This window comes from Cupressus sempervirens, chromosome 6, assembly GCF_028749045.1.
Source record: "Cupressus sempervirens isolate cs-2001-9-10 chromosome 6, ASM2874904v1, whole genome shotgun sequence".
NCBI lineage: Eukaryota > Viridiplantae > Streptophyta > Pinopsida > Cupressales > Cupressaceae > Cupressus > Cupressus sempervirens.
The window spans coordinates 286,399,962-286,423,929 of NC_143123.1; the positions used below are offsets into that span (position 1 = coordinate 286,399,962).

The following is a 23,968-nucleotide window of genomic DNA, read 5'->3' on the forward strand; positions in this document are numbered from 1 at the left end:
TCTATCGTACCTTTTCATTGTGATTTTGGGGGAAGATCACATGTCTTTGGCATGATTGAAAGGACTAAGAGTTATTAATCAGTTAAACTTTGATGTCCTTCATAATTAATGCACCATTATTTTGCATGCCGAATAGAATGGAATCTTGTTAAGAGAAGTGGTAATGACATTTTTCATAAATATCAGTTTGAAATTCAGAGAAGAGGGAATTTGTAGAGGTGAAAAGCAGAAAAACTTATCAAAGTGGTGAGAGTAGAGGAAATCAAAGATAGACATTTTGATATGGGGGGACAGTTAAAGAGGTATGAGCCAGTCATTCATAATATTTTACTCATGGACGTTGAAGTAGTCTAACTATTTCATGCTTGTGGATGGCTTGGCTATTTCTTACAATTAACAGAGTACAATGAAGAAGTGGCAATGGAATTTATGACTACATTTGATTCAGGGGAAGCCACAATATGGGGACTACGAGTGATTGCTACTAAGCAGAGGATAGCAAAATTCACAGGACTACTAGCAGTTGGGGAGCATTATCCAAATAAACATGATGCCAAGAATTCACAGGCACAATTCACCTACTCAGAAGACCCTTAACTGGACATTACAAAACAAGGGTATAAAAGACTTTCTCTTCTAGCTCCATATCCAGAATTGGCAACCCACATTGTTGGGTATTTAACCTATGAAGGTAGGTTCTCAAACTTGCATTCCCATCATTTTAAATTACTTAGTTGCATATGACATAACATGCAAATCAATGTCCCCAATTTCCTTTATAACATGTTGTGTATTAGTGCTAAAGAAACTCAAAAAGGAAAGACAAATTTTGTTTCCCATCATGCCCTCATTAAACTTCTAGTTGAAAGATCTCTTAGGAATTCTTCCCCTATATCATGGTCAAAATTTGTTGAATTCAAGACCTTATAGCCACAAGCCAACCCTGTTCCTCAAAATTTAAGAAATGAGGAAGAAATCACAAAGCTGAGTCAAAATATGGCTGAAATGGAAAAAAAACCCTCTCCTAATAAGTGTGTTGAACATATTTTATAGGATGTTATACCAAGTTCTTCTATAGATAAGGGCAAGCGTAAGATTGGTAAAGAAAGCCCTAATCTTGAAAAGGAAGCCCAAAACCCCTCTATTAAAGTAACAAAAAGAAAAAGGTCTATTCCTGTAGCAACCATTCCTACAGCACCTACTCCATCCATGCCTAAACCAAAGAGGGCCCACAAAACAGTTGAAGCTAAAGAGATTCCTATGTGTAGAAGCCCTTGTATGTGAGGTCAAGCATCCCCATTTTCCATTGAAAATCTAAATGCCCCAATTTCAAAATCTCACACAAAATTAGTAGTTGAAAATATCCCAGATGATTCTCCTGTGCAATTAGAACCCCAAAATGTGGAAACACATGAGAATGAGCCTGTTGATGAGATACCGCAAGGGAATCAGGAAATGTGTAAATCAAACCCTACTGCTGTTTTAGAAAAAGCCCCTAGCAATGATCAACCTACCATGCTACCAATCCTTGAATATTCCAATGTTTCTCTTATACCCTATAAATCTTCCTAGTACACTCAATATTTCTAGCAAGTTGCCAAAGAACAAAAGATGAAATCTAAGGCTCAAGAATTTTCGTCATCTACAATTTAGTTGAAATTGTTTGGTCTATACAATCATTTTATTTTTCAAAAGGCCTTGTGGAGGCAAGAAAGAAACCAAATGCAGAAAACAATATTTGACAGAGATGAGAAAATTGCATCATTGAAGAAACAATTTGAAAAAAAAAACAACAGATGAACAAAGCTTTAAAGCTAGCTAATTAGGTAATGGCCTGTAGGCCACCCCCAAGGGTGTATGCTATTTGTTTGAAGGAACAGTTTATGTTATTTTAGTTGATGATGACAATGAGAGATATTGATTGTGAATTTAAAAATGCTCAAGATTTTTATGTGTATCAAACTTTGCCTTCATGGAAAAATAATTTGTTGTGTGAGCTCTATTTGCATAATTTCATAATTCCACATGAGACAGAGTGGATTCCTCCACTTTACATAGGGGATGTTCACCTATGAGCTCTAATGTCTTGGATGCACAATGAAATAAATTATGATAGGCATTTGGATACTTATAGAGATCTTGAAAAATCTAAACCATTACCACTTTGGGTTGAATCCCATAAGCCTTATGACCTTTTGAGAGATTGGTTCATATTAACTTGTAGGAGACCAAAACTAGAAATCAGAGAGAAAGTGTTTGAAGAAAGGGAAAAAGTTTACAAAGAATACCAAACACTTCCAAATTTCACACAGCAAAGAGCAATTGCAGGGCTTAGAAATTGATGGAGTCGACTGCCAGAACCTTTCAAAAAGGCTGAACCACACAACCCTATCAATTTTGAGGTAGCAATTAATAGAGTGCCTAAATATATGCAACTAGGAAGACAAATTAGAAAAGAGCTATGGATGCCACTAAATTTTTAGCCTCCTACCCTTCTCTGGCCTCTGTATGAAAATAATGCTACCAGATTAGACCCATTGGTTGAAGAACACTTGGGTGAGCATTGGAGATGAACTAGAGGATATTTCCACACCTTTAGAATTGGGAAACATGGGAAGACTATTTCAGAGCCATGGCAAAGAAGTACAATGCTTGAGGACAAGCATTTGCATAGTGGGGGGTAGATGATGAGGCATATTAATGTCTCAAATTTGATATAGTTTTTATATAGTTTGAACTTACTCTTTGAGCCTTGTGAAAAAAACATTTCCAATAGATTTGTTTTAAATATCTTGTGAACTTATGTCGGGTATGACTAGAAGCTATTAAACTTACAGATAGTGAATATGATATACCTTTCTTAATATTATACATAACAAGTAGTTTTCCATATAAATATTTTAAGCTATGTTCTAATATTTGAATAAGAGTAGAAATGTCAGTGTGCATATGTGTTCCAAATGTTTATAATTTGCAAGAAATGGAGAAGTGGCATGAAGAGTGGTGATTATCGTATTAAAGGAGGAAGTAATGAAGACCGTTCATGGAAAAAGAAGCGCAGGTCAATTCTAAATGATAAGCCGCATCTACAAGGAGAGTAATTGTTCAGAAAAACTAAGAAGACCCAACTTGCTATATTTCCTACAAGTTGTTGTTTTGTTACTTAATCAATGTTTTACGTCATGGTTGACATTCCACCTTCTTTTCTAGCAATGTTCGTTTGCAACTTTTATGTTATGTTTGTAATAAGTATCCAATCATCTATATATAAAAAATGAAGAGGGGATCATCTTAGGGGGATGAAAAACTTAATGAAACATTACTAGTTTAAGATTCGGAAGTTGCTCTTTTCTGTTCTTCATGAATTATTCAGTCATGTAATCAAAGAAGAATTCTAATGAGAGAGTGATTTTGGAATACTTGTTGTGTTTTTAGTTAGTTGAATCCAACCAAGGGGGCTCACTGGGGAGGTGGAATAGATTTAGGTAGAGTAGATTCATTTCTTGCAATCTCATGTTTTGAGATAGATTTAATGTATTGGTCCTGCAACATAGTTACTGTGAAAGTTCGTGTAGTTCTTGTGGAAATCGATAATAGTGGATACTTGAATTGTCAACTAGTTTAGAATTCCTTTTCCGAAACTTTTACAGTTATCTGTTGTTAGTCTAAGTGTGTTTACTGTTCTATATCAATAGTATAGATCCCTTTCATGCATTTTACTTTCTTGCAACATAGGTGTTGAGACTCTTTAAGGAACTTAGTGCACATATCGTGCTGACCCATTTCAAGTCCTACATCCCTGGGTTGACAATTCAAGTGTATTTTTCATGATGGAATAGATAGTTCTCAAAAATGGACATAGTACCCTTGAGAGAGGAATAATGGTGTGATTATCTTGATCTATTATGGAACTGTGCAAGTGGAGAGAGGTTAGTTTGAACAAGAAAGAAGACGATCCCTTGACACACCCAAAGCATCCTACAAATCAAAAAACTGAGTATCCTGCAAATCCACAAACCATTGTTGAGAGGTAGGAGTTGGCTAAGACAACACCACTTTGATATTACTTGTAGAGAAGTTGAATTGGTCATTTCCCCCAAAAGGCACACATGTTTAAGAAACCATTGCCATCCCAATTGTGGATATCACAAAAGGCTATTGCCATGTCATAAATCTTGAGGGAAGGTGCTAGACACATTCCAACATTGAGTCAAAAAGTCTCTCAATAGTGTCCTCTAGACAACACCTTGTCTTTTAGACATCAAAAAATGAAGGAAACTAAATTCTAGGAGACCATTTTTTGTTAGATTAGCCCTGTGAATCCTGGCTAGCTATGCATATCAGGATTAGAGTTAGAGGAAAATTAAAGCTTGGTATCATAGAGTGGAAGAAGACCAATCTACATCAATTTCTAATCTAATATAAAATTTCAAAGATCATATCAAATATACAACATGTTTGGTTACAATGACAAAAAAATTATAGGTGAACAAGAACATTCCTTTCTTTAAATTATAAACCTACCTACTTATTAATTGAATTCATTTTTCTCTGATGCATTATCAACACTATTTAAATTTCATTTGATTAACTTGAATTTACTAGATATATAAACCATTTATATGCTTGAAAAATTATTTTACCCTTAGTTAAAATAGTTCTCAAAATATAAAGAAAGATGTAAGTTGTTTTACATCCATGACGGTAAAAGTAACCAATGGAACAAACCACCTCAAACTAATTTTCTATGTTTAAACTCGTCTTGAGTTCTCTTAATTGCTCAATTGTCCCCTTCTAAATAAATCAACCCCATAGTTCTCAATACATTTAGAAAACCATTCTTGTTATCCTTCAATACATTATACTTAAAATGAAATGTTTTTCTCTTTCTACTTTATAAAAAATAGTGAAAAATATTCTTTTCTCCCACACTTCTTTTGATCTTTGCTATCATCGTTTTTTTTTAAACCAAGGGGCTCAGACACTCTTGGAGCACACTCACACCATTCATACCTAGGTCAGTCTCAAACACATCATTTTTTTTAAAACCAAGGGGTTCAGACACTCTTGGAGCACACTCGCACCATTCATACTTAGGGCGGTCTTAAACACATGTACACTTATGTAGCGCACTTGCACCATTCAAATCTAGAACAATCTCGAACCCAAAATCATAGAAGTAACCCACGACCTCAAGCTCGACCTCAAGCTACACCTAGAATACACAACTCCTAACATCCAATTTTAACAAAGTTGATGATAGGCTAGTAAACCCTAATAATCCATGAGAAGTGTGAATAAAACCCTCAATCCATAGCGATGGATATTTGTGTAAGGGTAAATAAAACCCTCACAATCCATCCTGATAAACGAAGATTTCTGCCAACGTGGAAGCCATAGGAGCCAGTCTTGTCATGCACATAGAGTTGTGTGGCTACGGTTGAAGCATAAACACTATATATGATCCCACAATATCCACAATGCAGGTGTTAGGTGTTACAGCAATGGCGATGGGAGCAGGGCTGAGAGGAGGAGCAAGAATGGAGATGCACATTCGCTCATCCTTTGAGAGGGGGAACCCATTTATGCCGCACCAAAACAAGCATTCAAGTGCACTCAAAATGAGGAGTCGGAGGAGTGGGCTTGCAATGGCAGGAATGTCATACGAGGTGCTGGAGGAGAGATTAGGGTCAGGGGAGTGGGCACGGGCAGATGAGGAGACGAGGAGGCTTCTGATCGTTCTGGCAGGGGATGCGGCTGTAAAGAGGAACTACGTCTTCTTTTCGGAGGTGAAGTTCATCCCCACCTCTGATCTTCAGGCCATAGACCACCTGTGGAGGAAGCACAGCAACAGCCGATTTGGGTACAGTGTTCAGCGGAGGATATGGAACAAGGTCAATCGGGACTTCACCGAGTTCTTCAAGAAGGTGGGATGGATGAAGCTCCTCAAACATGGGGAGGGTGAGCAGGAGCATTACAGTTATAGGTCTTTTCCAGCTGAGTTTGTATGGGATTTGGGGGATTCTACACCTGAGGGTCATTTGCCCCTTACCAATGCTCTCAGAGGCACTCAGCTCCTTGCCACCATTCTCGAACATCCTGCCTTCACTGAACAGGATCAGCTGCTGCTGTAAATGCCATTCTCTTTTTTCCCTCTCTCAATCAATTAGGTATTACTATTTTTGACAAAACAGCAATATGGTCTTTTCCTCATTAATTGGGTATTAAGCAATTTGGTCTTTTCCTTATCAATTGGGTATTTGTTTGCCTAATCAGCAATTTGGTCCTTATCAATTGGGTATTAAGCAATTTGGTCTTTTACTTATCAATTTTACTTATCAATTGGGTATTTGTATGCCTAATCAGCAATTTGGTCATTTCCTCATTTGAGTATTTTGCTTATTGAGCAATTTAGTGTTTTCCTCGTCAATTGGGTATTTGTCTGCCTATTGAACAATATGGTGTTTTCCTCACCAATTGGGTATTTTGCCTATTGAACAATTTGGTGTTTTCCTCATTAATTGGACATTTTACCTATTGGGCAATTTGGTGTTTTCCTCACCAATTGGATATTTTGCCTATTGAATAATTTGGTCTCTTCTTCATCAATTGGGTATTTGTTTGCCTATTGCGCAATTTGGTCTTCTCCTCATCAATTGAACTTCTCTGTAGAGAACAATTTGGTAATTTCCTCTTTAATCCATGCCTTTTTAAGGTTGTGCTTATCTTCCCTATGTCTTGTTTTTCATAGTAATCTTACAATCCAATAGACCAATTTTAGATTTCGATGTTATTTACAACTCATAGACAGTCCTTGTAAAGATGTGAGTCTATTTCCGAGCAGTATTTTGATGTTGTTTTTGCGAAAGATGTGAGTCCATTCCTGATCAATTTAGTGGTTTTTGGTTTCTCTGTCATGGTCAGCACAGTCTGGTAGTACAGTATGAGCTAAATCTCTGTTGCTTCTCTGGATATGTTCAAGCTAAAATGTCTATTGGTGTATAGGACTTGCTGTAAAAACAGGGGATTGAATTTTGAATTTTGTATCGCATGATTATCAATAGACTTTTTTGGCTATTTTCATTGTACTCTTGTGCACCATTCTTGTATCCGGATTTCCAGTGCTTTGGGAAATACTCTTTTCCTCTTATTTCTTTTCCATTTTGAACCTTAGCACATGATCAAATAGGAAAATAGATAGCCTACGTACTGACTTCAAATTTGTTTGGGTAATATATTTCGAAGATCAAAGTGGAAAATAGATGGGTTACAGACTGACTCCAGAATTCATGTCAATCACTTAGCAATTAGTCTACAATTCATGTGCATGTTTTAATGTCTGTTTCGTATCAGGATAATTTTACATATTATCAGTTTAAGAGAAAAAAGCTACAAGCGTGAAAGAGGATATTATTGTCCAGCAATTCTTTTTTTCAGAACCTATAAGACAATCTAGAGACTCTCAAAGTCTGAATTTGTGCGCATTGAGGGACTATGCAACTACAGACTAGATCTAAAATAGTGCATTCGAAACAACAAAAGCTAGAGAGAAAAATATTGTGATTTTGAATTGTGCAGACTATTTAGGGCATTTTCAAAATTTGAGGTGCACGATTTTATTTTTTTATCAATTAAAGGAAAAGATCGAAAAGACTTAGTAGTCGTTCAGACTAACTTTACACATACTAAGTTTACATAATTCTTAAGGTGTAAGTTGGATTTTGACAATTTTGCGTCATAGTTCTGTAGGTGAGTGAAGAGCTTAAAGTTAAGGTTTTTGTTTTTGGGTATTCATGGATCTCTTGCACGGACCGTGGAGTGCAAAATGGGCAAAAAGTGTCATTTTAAAATGCTTGTGTGATACTTGCTATGTTCATGCACCAATAACTGCTCACTTTAAGAACACCAATAGTTGTGGTTAAATTTCCCAATAGTCTTTATGAAATGTCCCAACAGTGGTGCACAAATTGGTCACTCACCAACAAAAAAAGTTTTAAAATGCTAAAAAACGATAGACTATTAGTATATGCATGATCAGTTGTGTTGTGAGTAGAATTTCTTCCCCTAGCATACAACATGCAATCTCTAGTTACAAAACTAAACAACTTCACTCGTACATTACATTTTAAATGTGATTGCACTTTTTGTCTCATATTATCTATGGTAATCCAAACATCTCAAAACCATATTTAGGTTGAATTGTTCAATTTAGCATCAAACAGAGGCTAACGATGGTGTTGAATGTCATATTTTCAAAACTTTCTTAAAGTCCTACTGCCCAGTCCATGTAGGAGAGTTTGGGTTTGCAAACTTTTATTTATTTATTTTATTTTAATATTTGTTGGGTTTTTTGAATTTGTTATAATTTTTTTGTTTTACTTTTACATATTAATAAAAATATATAAAGTGGGTCGATATCTGGTTCTTAATTCGTTTATGTGGTGGCCTCCATTAAAAAAGACTTAATATGAATAAATATATTATTTTCTCATAATCTATAATAATTATTGTTTGTATTGATATATAATTTACTTAATATATAATAATACTAATTAGTATTATTGATATATACAATTTGTTAAACAATATTATTATTGTTTATATATATATATATATATATATATATATATATATATAAGTTGAATAAAATATAAAATAAATTGTGAATTGATATTTTCTTATTAGATTTATTTTATTTTTAATTTAAATTCTAATTTTAGTCATAGTTTTTATTATAAACATTAAAAATTTGCTTTTAATATTTTTGTTTAATTGTCTTTATTTTCATAATTTATTTGAAGTATAATTAGAATTTTTTTAAATCAACTAATTAAATTTTTTGATTGTATTCTCTCAATTTTCAATTTTATAATAAAATTGTAAATGTTAATATTATTATACATATTATTCAAAACATATTTTTAAGGTGCATGTTTTATTAATATTTTAATTTTAACAAATTAAAAATAATTACTTTTCTAGTGGATGTTAAATAATAATAGAGAGAAGAGGGGGAGATAGAGATGTGATTGGAAAGAGGAGAGGATAATGGAGCGAGGGGGAGAGGTCTAGAGTGAGGGAGAGAACTAGAGAGGGAGAAATGAGAGATCTAGATGGGGAAAGGGGTAATATATGGAGGGGGCCATCAAGAGGTATTTTGATATCCAACCTTTAATTTGACCTAACATAAAGTAAGAAGAAAAATTACATCTTATCTACTATGATGTAAGTTTGTGAAGGTTGAACAATACAATGTGTAGCTCAAGCTAGAACTTAGTATTTACAACAAAATCTCTTTAAGGTGTTCATACCTACTTAAAGAGAGTAGAATTAATATTCAACCTTCAACTTTAGATGACATCAACTGAGGACAATATACATTTAACAACCCCTCCCTGCCCCCACACCTCTCTCTCTCTCCACCTATTATCTACACCTCTACAAATCTCTCCCTTCCCACTACCTCTATATCTCTTTATATCTCTATATCTATATCACTCTATATATTACCATTTATATATCTCTACATCTCTCCTTACTCTTCTCCTCTATATTTAAGACATATAGATTAGGATTTATAACTAGAGAGAGTGATCAGGGGGAGGGTCAAGGCCCTCAAGCTCAAAGGATAAAGTGCAAAGAGACTATTATAGGGTTTATAATTTAAGGATGAGGGATTATGGATTTGAGCTTGGAGAGGGATAGAGTGAGAGGAAGAGAGAGAAAGAAAAGGAAGGGATATGGAGGAAGGTGGGTGGGGGGTGGTCCTAGGATTAAGGATTTAGAATTAAAGAAGAGGAAAGAGAATGAGGGGGGGCATTGAGAGAGAGAGAGAGAGAGAGAGAGAGAGAGAGAGAGAGAGAGAGAGAGGAGAACTTGAGAGTGGGTAGGGCCTCTCTCTTTCCATCTCCCTCACCCTCTCTCCTTTTTCATTCTCTCTTTCTTCCCCACCTCTCTCCCTTGTCTCGCTCTCTCCTTCTATCTATCCATATCCACTTATCATTTATTCTCTTACTCGTCTACATCATCTTCTTTCTCTCGTTTTCATGCCTCTATCTCTACCTCACTCTATTTATCTATATCTAATTATGTCTAGCTCTCGTATTCAATCCATCTCTCCCTCTATCTATGCTTCATCATGTCTCCATCTATATTTCACTTAATATCACTCTCCCTCCTCTCTTGATCTCTTTTTCTATATTTTTCTATCTCTTCAAGGGTGACATTAAAATAGAGAGAGAGAGGAGGAGGAAAGATAATGTGAGAAGATGGGGGAGAAAGGAGAGAGTATGAAAGAGGAAAAGAGAGAGGTAGGAAGGTGGAGGGTAGAACTTGAGAGTGGGTAGGGCCTCTCTCTTTCTACCTCCCACACCCTCTCTCCTTTTTCATTCTCTTCTTCTTCCCCACCTCTTTCCCTTGTTTCACTCTCTCCTTCTATCTATCCATATACCCACTTCTCCTTTATTCTCTTACTCATCTACACCACCTTTCTCTCACTCTCATGCCTCTATCTCTACCTCACTCTATTTATCTATATCTAATTATGTCTAGCTCTTGCATTCAATCCATCTCCCCCTCTATCTATCACTCATCATGTCTCCATCTATATTTCTCTTAATATTACTCTCCCTGCTCTCTTTATCTCTTTCCCTAAATTTCTCTATCTCTTCATATGCATATGTATCTCTTCATTATCCCTTTCTACCTCTTTATATCACCCTATCTTCTCTACATCTCCTTTTCTATAAATTGAGCTATGTTTCCCTTTATCCACCCCCATCTTCTCTATTTCCCTCTTTACCTATCTCTCTCACTCTCAACCTCCCCACTCTCTTTCTCTCTCCCTCACTCCCTCTCTTTCTACCTCCTACCTCTTCTCTTTTTATCTCTCTCTATTTCCCACTATTTAACTTCCCCCCTATCATCCTATAAATCTCTCTCTCTCTCTCTCTCTCTCTCTCTCTCTCTCTCTCTCTATCTATACCTCTCTCACTTTCCCTTCCCATATATCTCTATCTTCCTCCCTTGTTCTTCATATTTATTTCCTCTCCCTTTTTATCTAACTCTCTCTCTATTTGATATGTCTATCTCTACTTATTTATGTTTTCCTATCCCTCGACCCATCTCCCCCTTCAACTTCTCTCTATATCTTTCTATTTATCTCTTCCTCACCCTCTCCTCTCTATGTTTCCCTATACTTAGTTCTCTTTATCTCTTCCTCTATCTATTGACCCTCTCTATTATCACGAATGCCCATAGTTTTTTAAATCTTCTATAGGACACATTTATTGTTGTGACACCTATCTTTCATGATGAGTTCATACTACTTTATTTTTTATGAAAAAATAAAAGTTTGATCTCTTTCAGATGCCAACCAACAAGGATCTTAGCACTTCAATATTAAAACATAAAAGTTTTAAGGTTTAGTAACTTAAGTTTTTGAGTCATTTTTCATAATAAAGGAAATAAGAATCCTATGGCTTTAAAATGCAAAGGCTTGATGGCTTTGTGTTACCATTGACAATTATTTATATGCTATCTCAAATTAGAGAATTGTTTATGTACCCTAAACCTTGTGAAATCAACATTGAAACCTAAACCCTATCAAGAAAGAGTGAGAGAGATATAGAGGTGATGAGAGAAAGAAGAGGATAGGGGTAAGGGTTTTGAGTAGGGAGGTCTAGAGAGAGGAAGATAAATAATATTAATGTCAAACCTTATTGGTAAGACAATTTCTATCTGAGTAGAGTTCCATATAGAGATGATTGATTAATAGAATTTGAGAAGAAAAGATAACAAAAGGACCCAGAGGAAAGGTTGAGTTATGAGAAACTAAAATGAGCACTTGATCAGTTGGACTTTAACAAGATAATATGAATGTTTAATCATAACCCAAGTGGAGAATATAGTTATATTGAAGCCTAGAAGAAGTAATCCATAGAAGACCGAATGCATATGCTTGACGGACCAAAAAGAGCAAAAGTTTAAGGAACTAGAAGTTTATGCCGAGTGATGCTAGTGTTGACCAAGTTACAGTATAAGTTGAGCAAAATAGCATCATTATTGAATGAGTATTAGAAAGTATGCTGAAAAGAATAGTTAGTATCGACCAAGAAATTCAGTGATGACTGAGTGTCAGAAGACAGTGTTGGCTGAATGACAACATTTTGACAATATGCAAGAAAATCATGATTTCCAGCCAATACAGTTGAATTCTTGGAATATGGAAAGTGTACTGAAGATAAGGATAGATGACGTGGAGTATTTAATTCAAGGGAAACTTTGTTTGAATGTTTTTGTGTATGGATTCAATGAGGAGTTTGGAGAAGTTTCTAGAAGAGAAAGGAGGAGATGAAATGATGGAAGGATTCGATGAATCTGACCAAACCCTAAGATCTATAGTGATGTTTAAGTGGAAAAAGATCAAAACTACCTATTTCAGGAGGCATAAGGGTGACCTAATTAAGGTTGTCAAGTAGATTTTTTGATGATGCTATTGACTAGTGGACTTAAGTAGGAAGCTGAGAAGAGGTATGGAGAGTTGAAGTGTGATTGCTTGAAGGAGTTCCAAGTAGATCAAAGATAGAGATGATAATGCAGGCCAATCAGTGGATCAACATATGAGCTACATTGTGATTTGTATTTACAAAGTGAGTTGTATTTATCAGATCAACTTGTCGTTACTTTCTAACCATTGTATCAATTTGAGATCCTTTAATCAAGGTTGACCTAACAATAGTTCACCCTAGTAATTTATATTTACAACCAAATCTTATCAAGGTGCACATACCTCTTTTACCTAAAGAGGAATGTTGTGATATCCAACTTTCAATATGAGATCATATCAAATGAATAGAAAAAGTACATATTACCAACCAAGAAATAAGTTTGGGTTTTATGAAAGGTATGCATATCTCTTTTCCTTGAAGATAGATGTTGTGATATCTAACCTTTAATTTGAGATATCCTTGAGTGATCTGAGGTTTTCCCTTCTTTAGCACTTTCAACCAATGTTTAGAATATTAGAAAAGAATATATACCCAAAACCTTATAACCATAATCCCTAAAATCTAAGTCATATCTCCCTCTTTCCCACCTCTCTCCCTAACCTCTTTTTCTCACCCACAACTCTCTTAGGGTTAGGTTAAGGGTTTTTATTAGGGTAACAGTAAGGATTGGGATTAAGATTAGGATTATGGTTAGGATAAGGAATGAAATTAGAATGAGGATTTTTGTTAGGTAAGGGCCTATTGTATGGCTAGACTATCTAAAATTATAGAATTATTTATATGATCTAAATCTTGTAAATTGATCTTGCAGCCTAAACCCTATGAAGAGAGGGTGAGTGGGGTATTGTAACACCCTACTAAGGAACCCAAAAGAAATTAACCTACAGTTTCACTGAGTTTGCCAAAGATTTTTTTTTGAAAGATAATAACAATAAGAGATAACATAACATAAGCAATAACTCATATACATACAACCATCCATAAATAGATTACATCTCTTAAGGGTCCCATGACATTGAATCACATATATAAAAGTTTCATTAATACTAAATTGAATACATAACAAATCCACATCATAGGATAGTCACAAGTACAAATCTAATTAAATAATATACAACTACATAGGATGCTACTTGGCATAACTAGAATGCATAATCATCCATTGTACAAGTCACGAGGCATGAAAACTCAAAGAATATACATCATGAATAAAATACATCATCTCATAAGATCTTTGATAATTAAGTAGAGTACAACAAAATATAACCACCAAACATAAACAAAAAATTAGAATAAAAGGAACAACTACACAAGTACATCTAGCAGTGACATCCAACTGTTGGATCTCAATGATATAAGAAACACTACCACCCAACTTCATGGAACCTAAATGGTCCACTCCCACTGTGCTGAGGAGATAATCTCAAGTCCCATATGAATATCAATCCCAAAAGTCATAACAAACATCTAGGTCAAGGAAAACTTGATAGCAATCTATCTCAAAGGTACTAAGACACAAATAACATCTAATCCCAGATGCACCAAAGACACGTTGGATATCTACTATGTAAGTGGGCAAGTATCATTGCATAAGCCAACTCTAAGGTTACCCTGACAACCTCTCTAGACTCTGGCCCCCTAGTGTCACTATGTGGCATCAGTATGCTTTCGTACAAACAAGACATACTAACGAGGCAAGGTCACAACCAAGCATCCTTTCTACTCCCATCCTAGCCTGTACTAGCACTTGAGGCATGGGTGAGGAAAAACATTAACTCTTATTAATTCATTTTAAACCCATTTGATGAAATGCTATTATTTATTAATACAACTTACAATGGGTTACCCAGGCAACCTCTCTAGGGCTTCAACCTCCATTGCAAGCCACCTCCCAGCATGCACATAGATAACCTACCCTAAGCTCATGAAAAGTACAACTCACAAAATCACAATTTTCACCTCAGTCCTTTACAAGCAACTAGAAAGTACTTAAAAATAAATCACAATATTCACCTCAGATCTATGCAAACAACTGGGAAGCACTTATAGATAAATCACAATATTCACCTTAGTACTATATAAGCAACTGAAAAGTACCAAAAGATAATTGATTAAAAGATCAAGGTTACAACAAGAAAGTTATAATAATCACCTCAGTTATATACAAGCAACTGGAAAGCATCAAAAGATAACTAATCCAAAACTCAAAGGTTACACTAGGAAAATCACTAGATTTGCCTCAATTCTACACAAGCAACTGGATAGCACTAACAAATATTTGAACAAAACTAAACATAGAAATACGTAAATACATCATAATGGTCAGGTATAAAAAATCGTGACCAAAATATACATAACATCATCACAGGACAAAACTCCCCAAGCCTCTAGTAAACATTTCGACTAGTCAACGTACCAAGTCAAACTTGAACCCTAACATGAAATACAACATACATCTTCATCAAGAAATTTAAAAAGTGTTTTCATAGTTCATTTGGTTTTCAAATCACAGAGGTTCAACATACAAACATGGTTTTAGTTTTCCATTTCCAAAATGTCATTATTACTAAGGTTTTTTTTTATTAAACAAAAGTAATAAAATTTCCTTAGTAGTGGAAATCATTTCCATATACAACCAAACTGTCAAGCAAAACCCAAGTTCATTAAAAATAATCATTTCCCAATTTACAATTATCAAGTTTACTTTCCAAATATATTTGAATAATAAAAATCTTCAATTTAAATATTATTAAAGTTCAATAATAATCATTTAAATTATTGATGATAATAATAATAATATTAAATCATCAATAAATAATTACTAATTATTAATAAAATAATAATTTATAATAATATTTATAACATTTAATATTTAATAATAAAATATTTAATAATTATTAATACTTAATATATATAAACATATATTAAAACTAACATTTAAAATATTAATAAAATTAAAAAACCCAACAAAAAAACTCTTACATTTTAAAAAATTTTATAGCCCATAGGCTTGCTAACACAACAACAAAGTACTGCCTATGGCAGTACCTACTGCTATTGCAACACAATCTGTTGTGTAGTAGGCTTTTAAAGCCTACTGGTAGCTCCACAATCGTGAGGTAGAAAAGAAGGGGAGGGGGATGGCGGGTGGTGGCCCTGCCTCCCTAATTTAATGTATATTATATTATTTTAATTTGTTTTCTAAATAAAAAACAAATAAACAAAGTCCTCACATATATAAAAATTGTATTTCTATAATATATTATCAATTACTATGGTAATTATATATATATATATATATATATATATATATATATATATATATATATATATATATATATATATATATATATATATATATATATATATATATATATATTCCAGTATAGATCTGATAGGGAAATAATTACAAACTATCAAATTTGTAAATTTAGTTTCTACTATTCTTTTCCAAAACCTCATCCCAATTTTAACAACCCAATTACAAATCACCAAATTTCTCAAACAAGGGTTTCCAATCTTAAATTCGTTCACAAAATTTTTCAAAGAACATCAAATTTTAACACAAGGGTTTCAACCCAAATTGAATTTTGAAGACTAATCCATACAAACATGGAGAAGATAGAGATATTTCAAAGAGGAAATTACTGTGCAAAATTCAACAAGATCCTACCTTGATCCGATGTTAAACGATTGGATGCTCAAAGCTCGTATGAAATTTCTGTTTTTTCAAAAATCCTCATTCTCAAAAATTTGCTACTCCAAACCTGTGTGGAGAAATGACCTCTCATTTTTTAATAAAGGGCCTTCTCCCTTTAGGATTTTGGTTTTGCAATCACGTGAACCCTTTTTCTTTATAATTTTATTTTAATTTCATGTGCAAACTTTTTTTTTGTATTTTAATTAAAATAAACTTGATCAAATTTACTCTTTCTCTCTTTTATTAAATCACAAGATGTCTTAAATAATATATTTATTAATTTAACTAATAATATTATTTAGAGTTTATTATTAAAATGAAACTCCTAAATAAATTATTATTGAATTAAATAAATAAAATTATGCCAAAATTAGAAATTTAACTAAGTCTTTTAAATTTAATTATTCTATTTAATTAATTTATCAATTAATTAAATATAATTAAATATTGATTTTTCTTTATATCATTTTCATTAAATTAAATCATTTAATATTCTCTTAATTTGATTTAATTATACCTGAAATCACAATAGACCCACAAACTAAATAAGAAAACCCATAATAAAAATAGAGTACTAAATCAACTCAAGGATAAAAATCGTGAATTCACATCATTTGACAAATTCAGAAGGGTAAATAACTCATATACTTGTCCTACTTTCTAGGACAATTGACTTAGGTTTAGGATTTGGACTCAAGAACTATCCCCCTTGTTTCACCATTGAGATACTGCGATAAGGCACACTCATCTTGACAATTCAGGAAAGTTGATGCCCAATACCTACAATTTGCATAAAAGCCAAGCATGTACATATACATATAAATCTAAACTAAACAGGCAATGGCGGGGAGTGGTGCATCATGTAGATCCCGACTAGTAGGTGACTATGACTCCCTCCCTCAACCACATTAGAAATGTCAAACATAAAGAAAAATATACATATACACCATACAAATGCAAGTATGGGATAAGTGTCCATAGAAACTACATAAAAATTATTTATCTAACTATCATCATGAAATAACTGAAATCACTATATACTAGCATCAACATCAAAAGAATAAACATAAACACCTAAAATAACTGAGTATCAAATAGTTCATCAAATATACAATTGAGTATGAAATAACATCCAAATCAATTGGGTAATCAAGTACTACTAGTCATAAAACAAAACCATAAAGATGGCCTAAAAGAGTTCGGCAATAACATGAAAAGTAAACTAGGGGTAAGCATTACAGGTATAGAGAGATGATGGGTTAGAGAAGAGGAGGATAGGTGTAAATTTTTTTGGGAGGGATGTCTAGATGGAGGGAGAGAAATAGGGAGGGCATAGATCAAGAAGGAAATTACATGGGCCTATCCATCTCTTTCCCCTTCTCCCACTTTTTCCTCTTTCCTTGATACGAGATGGAGGAGATAAAATTAGAGGGAGTGAGAGACTTAGGAAAAAATAAGATAGTGTGGAAGAGATATGATATACCTAGAGGGGAAAAGATAGGTGGTATAGGGTTTCAATAAGGAATGGAAATACATTTGTAAATGGGGAAATAAATAGGAGATACCTAGATAAATTTTAGAGAAGAGAGAGGGGAAAGAGAGAGATAGAGGAATGTATCAACATTGGAAATACCATCAACCTTATTTAACCCAAACCATGCACCATAAATATTGTATCCTAAACCCTATATAGAGAGGGGGATTTAGAGATAGATAGTTCATTAGAAAGAGAATGGGATGAGAGAGATAAGGGGGAGAGGGAAGATAACAAGATGAAGCAAGAGAACTCAAGATGGTGTGGATGGAGAGGAGATAAACCTATAGGGGATAGAGACATGGGAGACTTAGATGGGGAAATATTTGATCTCTCTACTGTACCATTCATTTTCTTATAGATAATGGGGGAAGGGGGAGAGAGAGAGAGAGAGAGTGGGGGGGGGGGATAAGTGAGGAAGAATCTATATTTATCAACATTTCATTCCCCCCCGCTTTTCTTTTATCTATCTATCTCTTTGTCTCTATACCTCTCTTGATGTAGGAGCATTGAGCTTGGATTTTGGTGGAGTTATGTTTTTCATGGTTAGGGATGTGTTGGACACACATTGGAGAACCTTTTCTCATGATTGCATAGAGATTGGATGGATTGAGTTGAAGTTTGAGTCATTTTACCTTGCTTCTAGAGCAAGGTAAACTTTAAGAAACCCCACTCCAGAAAAAGATATAAATTATTAGTGAATCATTCATTATTTTTAAAAAACCAAATTATTTGTATCTATGAATCTCTCAATTTTTAAATTTTAAATATCATTTACATTGGTGATTATTTTGGGATCATAATTTTTGAGTAGAATATATTGGTGAATCTCAATAATAATAGGAAGTTCACTAATCGTCATGGAATATTACAAATCAAAATTGAACACATTTTATCTCATGGAAATTATGAGGATAATTACATTATATTTTAAATTAATAGTACTAGATATTGGTAATATATCCCTACAATAACTAATAATTATGATAATTATTGGTGAATTAATTTTAATTTTTTCGATAATGTATAATATTTAGGTGAATCAAATCTAATCATGTATCGAATATTGTGGCGAATATTTGAGTTTAAATTTTTTAATAAAATAAATTATTGAGCGATTTTAAATATTTTAGAACTAAATTTAATAAAAATGTGGCGATTTATGTTGCATTAAATCTTAAATTATTAGCCAAATTACTAGCAAAAAATTTCTAAATTTTTCAAAATTATGAATATTCACTAGTAAAAAACACCCTATTCTAGAGATGTGTTTTTAGGTTCCTGTTGCAAGTTGTGTAACTAATTTTTTACAATGAGTTACAAGATGAAAATTTCATGGATTGAAGAGGGCCTAGAGTACTAACTACGGTTTAAAGTACAAGTTCAAATTCAATTGGAGCTAGGAGATATTGCAATTTTACTCAAGTATCAATTTTTGGGTATTTAATTGTTGTTGGAGGCCAACTTTGGCAGTTAATTTATGTATGGGTATTTAGTTTGTGTTCTAGGCTGACTTGTGGCTTATATTGGTATAAGTAGGGGTTGTGGTGGATTATTTTATTCATTCATTGATGGAGTGATTCATTCAGAGGAGGAGGAGGAGTGAGTGTGGAGAGTAGCTGAAGAGCGAGTTTTCCTGAGTTTGTGAACAGAGCACCAAATGTGCGGTGGTTCACATCAAGATTGTGATGGAGTTGTGAATGTGTAGATAGAGTGCCAAATGTGAAGCAGTTTACACTTGGATCATGGATAAAGTTGGAGTAGAGCTAGTAGCTACAGCTTGGAAAACAAGGAGATTGCTTGGTGGGCTTGCGAGCACAAGTTGAGATCTTCCTTGGAGGTTTCCATTAGAGTGTAGATCTAGACTAGCTGGGGTTTGGATTGGATCTTGAGGTATCTTGCGTATTTATTATTGTAATTGCTATTGTATTTGGCTGTAACTACGAAGGCCTTACAGCTCAACACATTTTATGTAACAATTATTTTATAAATAAAGAGTTATGATTTGGTATTAGATCTTGTATTATTGCTTCTTGTTATTATGTTTCTGCTACGTGGTTATTTGCTAGGGGCTAGGACATCTCCTTTGGGGATACACCTACCTTGCACTATGTCATCTCTCTATTTCCCTCTCCAAGTGTACTTAACTTGATATCTTTATATTTATCATCTCTCCATTTTGATCTTTCCCTCTCTTTATTTATAGTTGTCTATATCTGTTGCTTTATGTTTTTTTCATAATTGATCTTCTTAATTATATGTTGTTGTAGGGTTATGATATGATTTCATTATGTATAAGATATGTTGTTGGGGTGTTAATGTTCCTTTGTTTCTTTCTCTTTCTCTCTATCATTCTCTCTTACCCTTTCTTAAGGGGGGAGATAAAGGTTAGATGGATTTTCAAGGAGGAAGGGGAAGACATAGAGGAATATGGGAAGAAAGAGAAGAAGATACCTAGATAGATTATAGAGAAGAGGTAGGGAGAGGGATAGAAAGAGAGATGTATCAATGTTGGATACACTCTCAACATTATGTACCTTAAACCTTGTACCATTGATCGTTAACCCTAAATCCTATGCACTATATAAATTATCTAACACACACACACACACACACAAAGATATAATTAAATTTATTGATCCTAGAATACCTCAGTCTTTTCTCCAACACCTATTTCCCCTCTTTCCCCCTTTCCCACTCTCTCCCACTCTTCCCCCTCACTCACTCTTTCCTTGATCTCCCTACCACTTTACTTTCTCTCTTAACCAATTGTACCATCTATGTTGGCATAGAAAAGAGAGAGGTAACTAGTGTGGGGGAGATATAGATGGAGATATGTATAGAGGAGGAATAAAAATAGATATAGAATATAGGGAGATGATGATCTAAAAATAATAAGGAGAGACATAATATTTATGTGAGATGGAGGAGAGGTAAAATTAGAGGGAGTGAGAGACCTGGGAGAAAATGAGATAGAGAAATTCCTTTGATCAAAGGAATAATATAGAGTTTAGATATTATTATTATAGGGTTTAGGGAGAGAGGGAGAGGGAGAGAGAGAGGGAGAGGGGGAGGGAGAGAGAGGGTGGGGGGAGAGAGAGAGAGAGAGAGAGAGAGAGAGAGAGAGAGAGAGAGAGAGAGAGAGAGTTTAGGACTATGGTTAAGGTCCGATGGACTAGTATAGGTTTTAGGGCTTTTGGGATAGTATATTGTTAAGAGATTGTGAATATAGAGTTTAGGGTGCTAAGAATAGGTAGGGTTTAGAGTTCAAGGGAGAGAGTGGAGTGATAAGGAAAATAGGGAGAGAGATGGGCAAACTATGAAAAAAGTGAGGAAGGGGGGAGGGAGATGGGGAATAGAGGAAGGGAGAAAGGGAGAAAGGACCTTTAGGATTTAGGTCCTAGGGAAGAGAAGGAGAAGAAGGGGAAAGGAAAAATAAAGTTATGGATATGGGGGAGAGGGGTAGAGAAATGGGGGAGATGGAGAGAGAAAGAGAGAGGGAGACAAGGGATATTCGAAGATAGGGAGAAAGCGAGAAGGGGGGGAAGGGCGAAGGTAAAAAAGAGAAGGAAAAAAGTAGATAGGAAGAAGTAGGTAGATAGGGGAGACATCAAAATAGTGAAGGAGAGGTAAGTAGATGGGATTCTATTAACATAACTTGAGCTTGAAGGAGAGTTTCTATTAACCTAACCACTCTAATCTTGAAGGATTATTTCCTAGGATGATCTCATAGGATATGAGATCAAGAAAATGATTATGCAAACCAAAAGAAGTGATATGAAATGAGCGGAAAGAGAGGGAGGCATAAAATAGAGAGAGAGAGATAGGAGCAAAGATAAAATGAGGAAGATGAGGAAGAGAGTATTTCCCTCACTCTCTCCCTCTCTTTGTACCTCCTATTCCTCCTCAATTTATCTCTATTCATTTCTCATTATTTTACTTCCTTTCTATCCCCATATATCTCTCTCTATCTTTACATCTCTCCCTTTCCCTTCTATATATCTTTATCTCCCTATGTTGCTCTTCATATTTACACTCTCTCTCTCTCTCTCTCTCTCTCTCTCTCTCTCTCTATATATATATATATATATATATATATATTTACATGTCTATCTCTACTCATTTATTTTTTCCTATCCCTCTACCCATCTCTCCCTTAATATTCTCTCTATATCTTTATCACTCTATATCTTTCTATTTATATTAAAATTATTATACTAAAATTATATTTTCTCTTAATCAAACTCTCTCTCTCTCTCTCTCTATATATATATATATCACCTTCTCTCACTCTACATCTCCCTTTTCCCTATTTATTTACCCACCTCTCACTCTCTCCATCTGCTCAATTTCACTAGGTTCTTCTACCATTTATTGCAAAATTGTGCCAACTGTCTAATTTGATTTGAGGTGAAATAAAATGATCAAAAAGTAAACACCTATCTTTATCTACCTATAATCCTCTCCCTTTTCTTTCCCATATATATATATATATATATATAGCCCTCTGTTCTATGCAAGTTGTACCTTCTCTTGTTCACAAATGCCTTAAGTTTATGGTGGCTATTTTTGACTCCATTAAACTCATCACAAATAACCAATCTAAGAAATTTTCAATGGGATATAATTTCTCACAATGGGTTAATATGTCAAGTTATCTTTGGTAACCTTCACATTATCCCATTGGCCAGTCAGCTTAATACCTCAGTAACGAAGGATTGGACAGAATCATGTGCTTTCCTAAGAATAACATACTAACTTCATTTTATTTTTTCAACTCAGGAGTGTAAGCTTGAGAGGGTGGTTAAAAAGTATATGCTCTAATTCCTCTTTAAGTCATTACAACTAAAAAAAATAGGGAATGCTAAAGGAGACTTAAGCTAGGAACTAAAACAACATCTTATCTTAGAGCTTAAAGTAATGTTGCAAATAGTAAATCTATCTATGCACCTATGTTGTAGGAACAGTTCATTGATTCTATTATCAATGGTTGTAGGAACAACATAATTCTACATCACAAAAAAACAAAAAAGGAAATGAAATCTATTTTAACAGAGCAATTCACTCACCAAGTGGGCGCCCTCTTGGATAGAAAAGAAAATCAATACAGAAGATGTAGACTTGAACTTTGTATTATATTCATTCATAATAAGAGATTACATCTAATTAAAAAAAAGATCACACACTATTCTATCTTTCTCCCAAAAAAACTTCTTTCAAAGCTACAATGACCATTATTTAAAGGAAAACTACAACAATCCCCTACTTCTATGATCACTCCATCAATGATGATCAATTATAGATTCATAAAGTTTACAACAGAAATAGATCATTAACTGTGATTTAACTCCTCCAAGAATATAATAGGTTGAGGGAGCTATATTTGTGTATTGCCATAATAGAAATCACACCATAATCTGCTTGTTGTGGTGATTTAGTAATTTGGTCAGCTTTGACTTAGTGTTGAAGTGTTGCCTTTGAATATGCATGGCAAGTACCTACAAAATATTGAATTCACACAACTTTCACATACATATATTCATTTCATCATCAATGTTAGAAAAGATATAATGTTCAAACTATCACTCTTTACAAATCCTATGGCTATAGGAAGGAATCTACCCAAACATAGCATGAATGAGGAAACATTTATGAACATGTAATATTCCTTCATTATACTATAGAAGTCTATAGATTCAAGCATATCTAAACTATCTATACTTCAAACTTCATTTTTTAACATATCCATAAAACCATAAGTTCATTCACTTAAAACTATAGTCATAAAAGTTTCTACTAGATAATTGTCTTAAAGCAAGATAAAAAGTATCTCAAATAATGGCCTTTTAGAGGCTCATCATTCCCCCAAACTAATTGATTGTTGGTCCCCAACAATCATGAAGTTCCTGGTCTAGGCCCGTTCTCTCCAGTCACTAGGTGTCATTTTTCTTGGCTCATTCTTCACATAGTCAAACTATCCATAATTTTCCTTAAGCCTTTTCCAGTGCTATGCTTCAACTATCATATCATGATCTTTTGCATTGCCATTTTCTGCTAGTAGTGGCTACAAGAGAACTAGTGGTTGATACCTTAATGGCAACCAATATTTGCATTGATTTCTCCCCAAGTTAATATACCATGGAATCCTAATTGTAGCAAGAGTCAAGTTTTGTGGAGAGTGGGGTTCTCTTATTTTTGGATCATGTGGCATCCTAATCCATCATT

At 34.1% G+C, this 23,968-nt stretch overlaps 1 protein-coding gene across 1 annotated transcript; it reads left to right on the top strand.

The window, feature by feature from the left end:
- Positions 1-5,313: 5,313 nt before the first annotated feature.
- On the top strand, positions 5,314-6,252 carry GUN4 (protein GENOMES UNCOUPLED 4). The gene has a single exon (XM_089787870.1). It carries the CDS (start codon positions 5,481-5,483, stop codon positions 6,132-6,134), a length of 654 nt encoding a protein of 217 aa, XP_089643996.1. The 5' UTR covers positions 5,314-5,480; the 3' UTR covers positions 6,135-6,252.
- Positions 6,253-23,968: the final 17,716 nt, after the last annotated feature.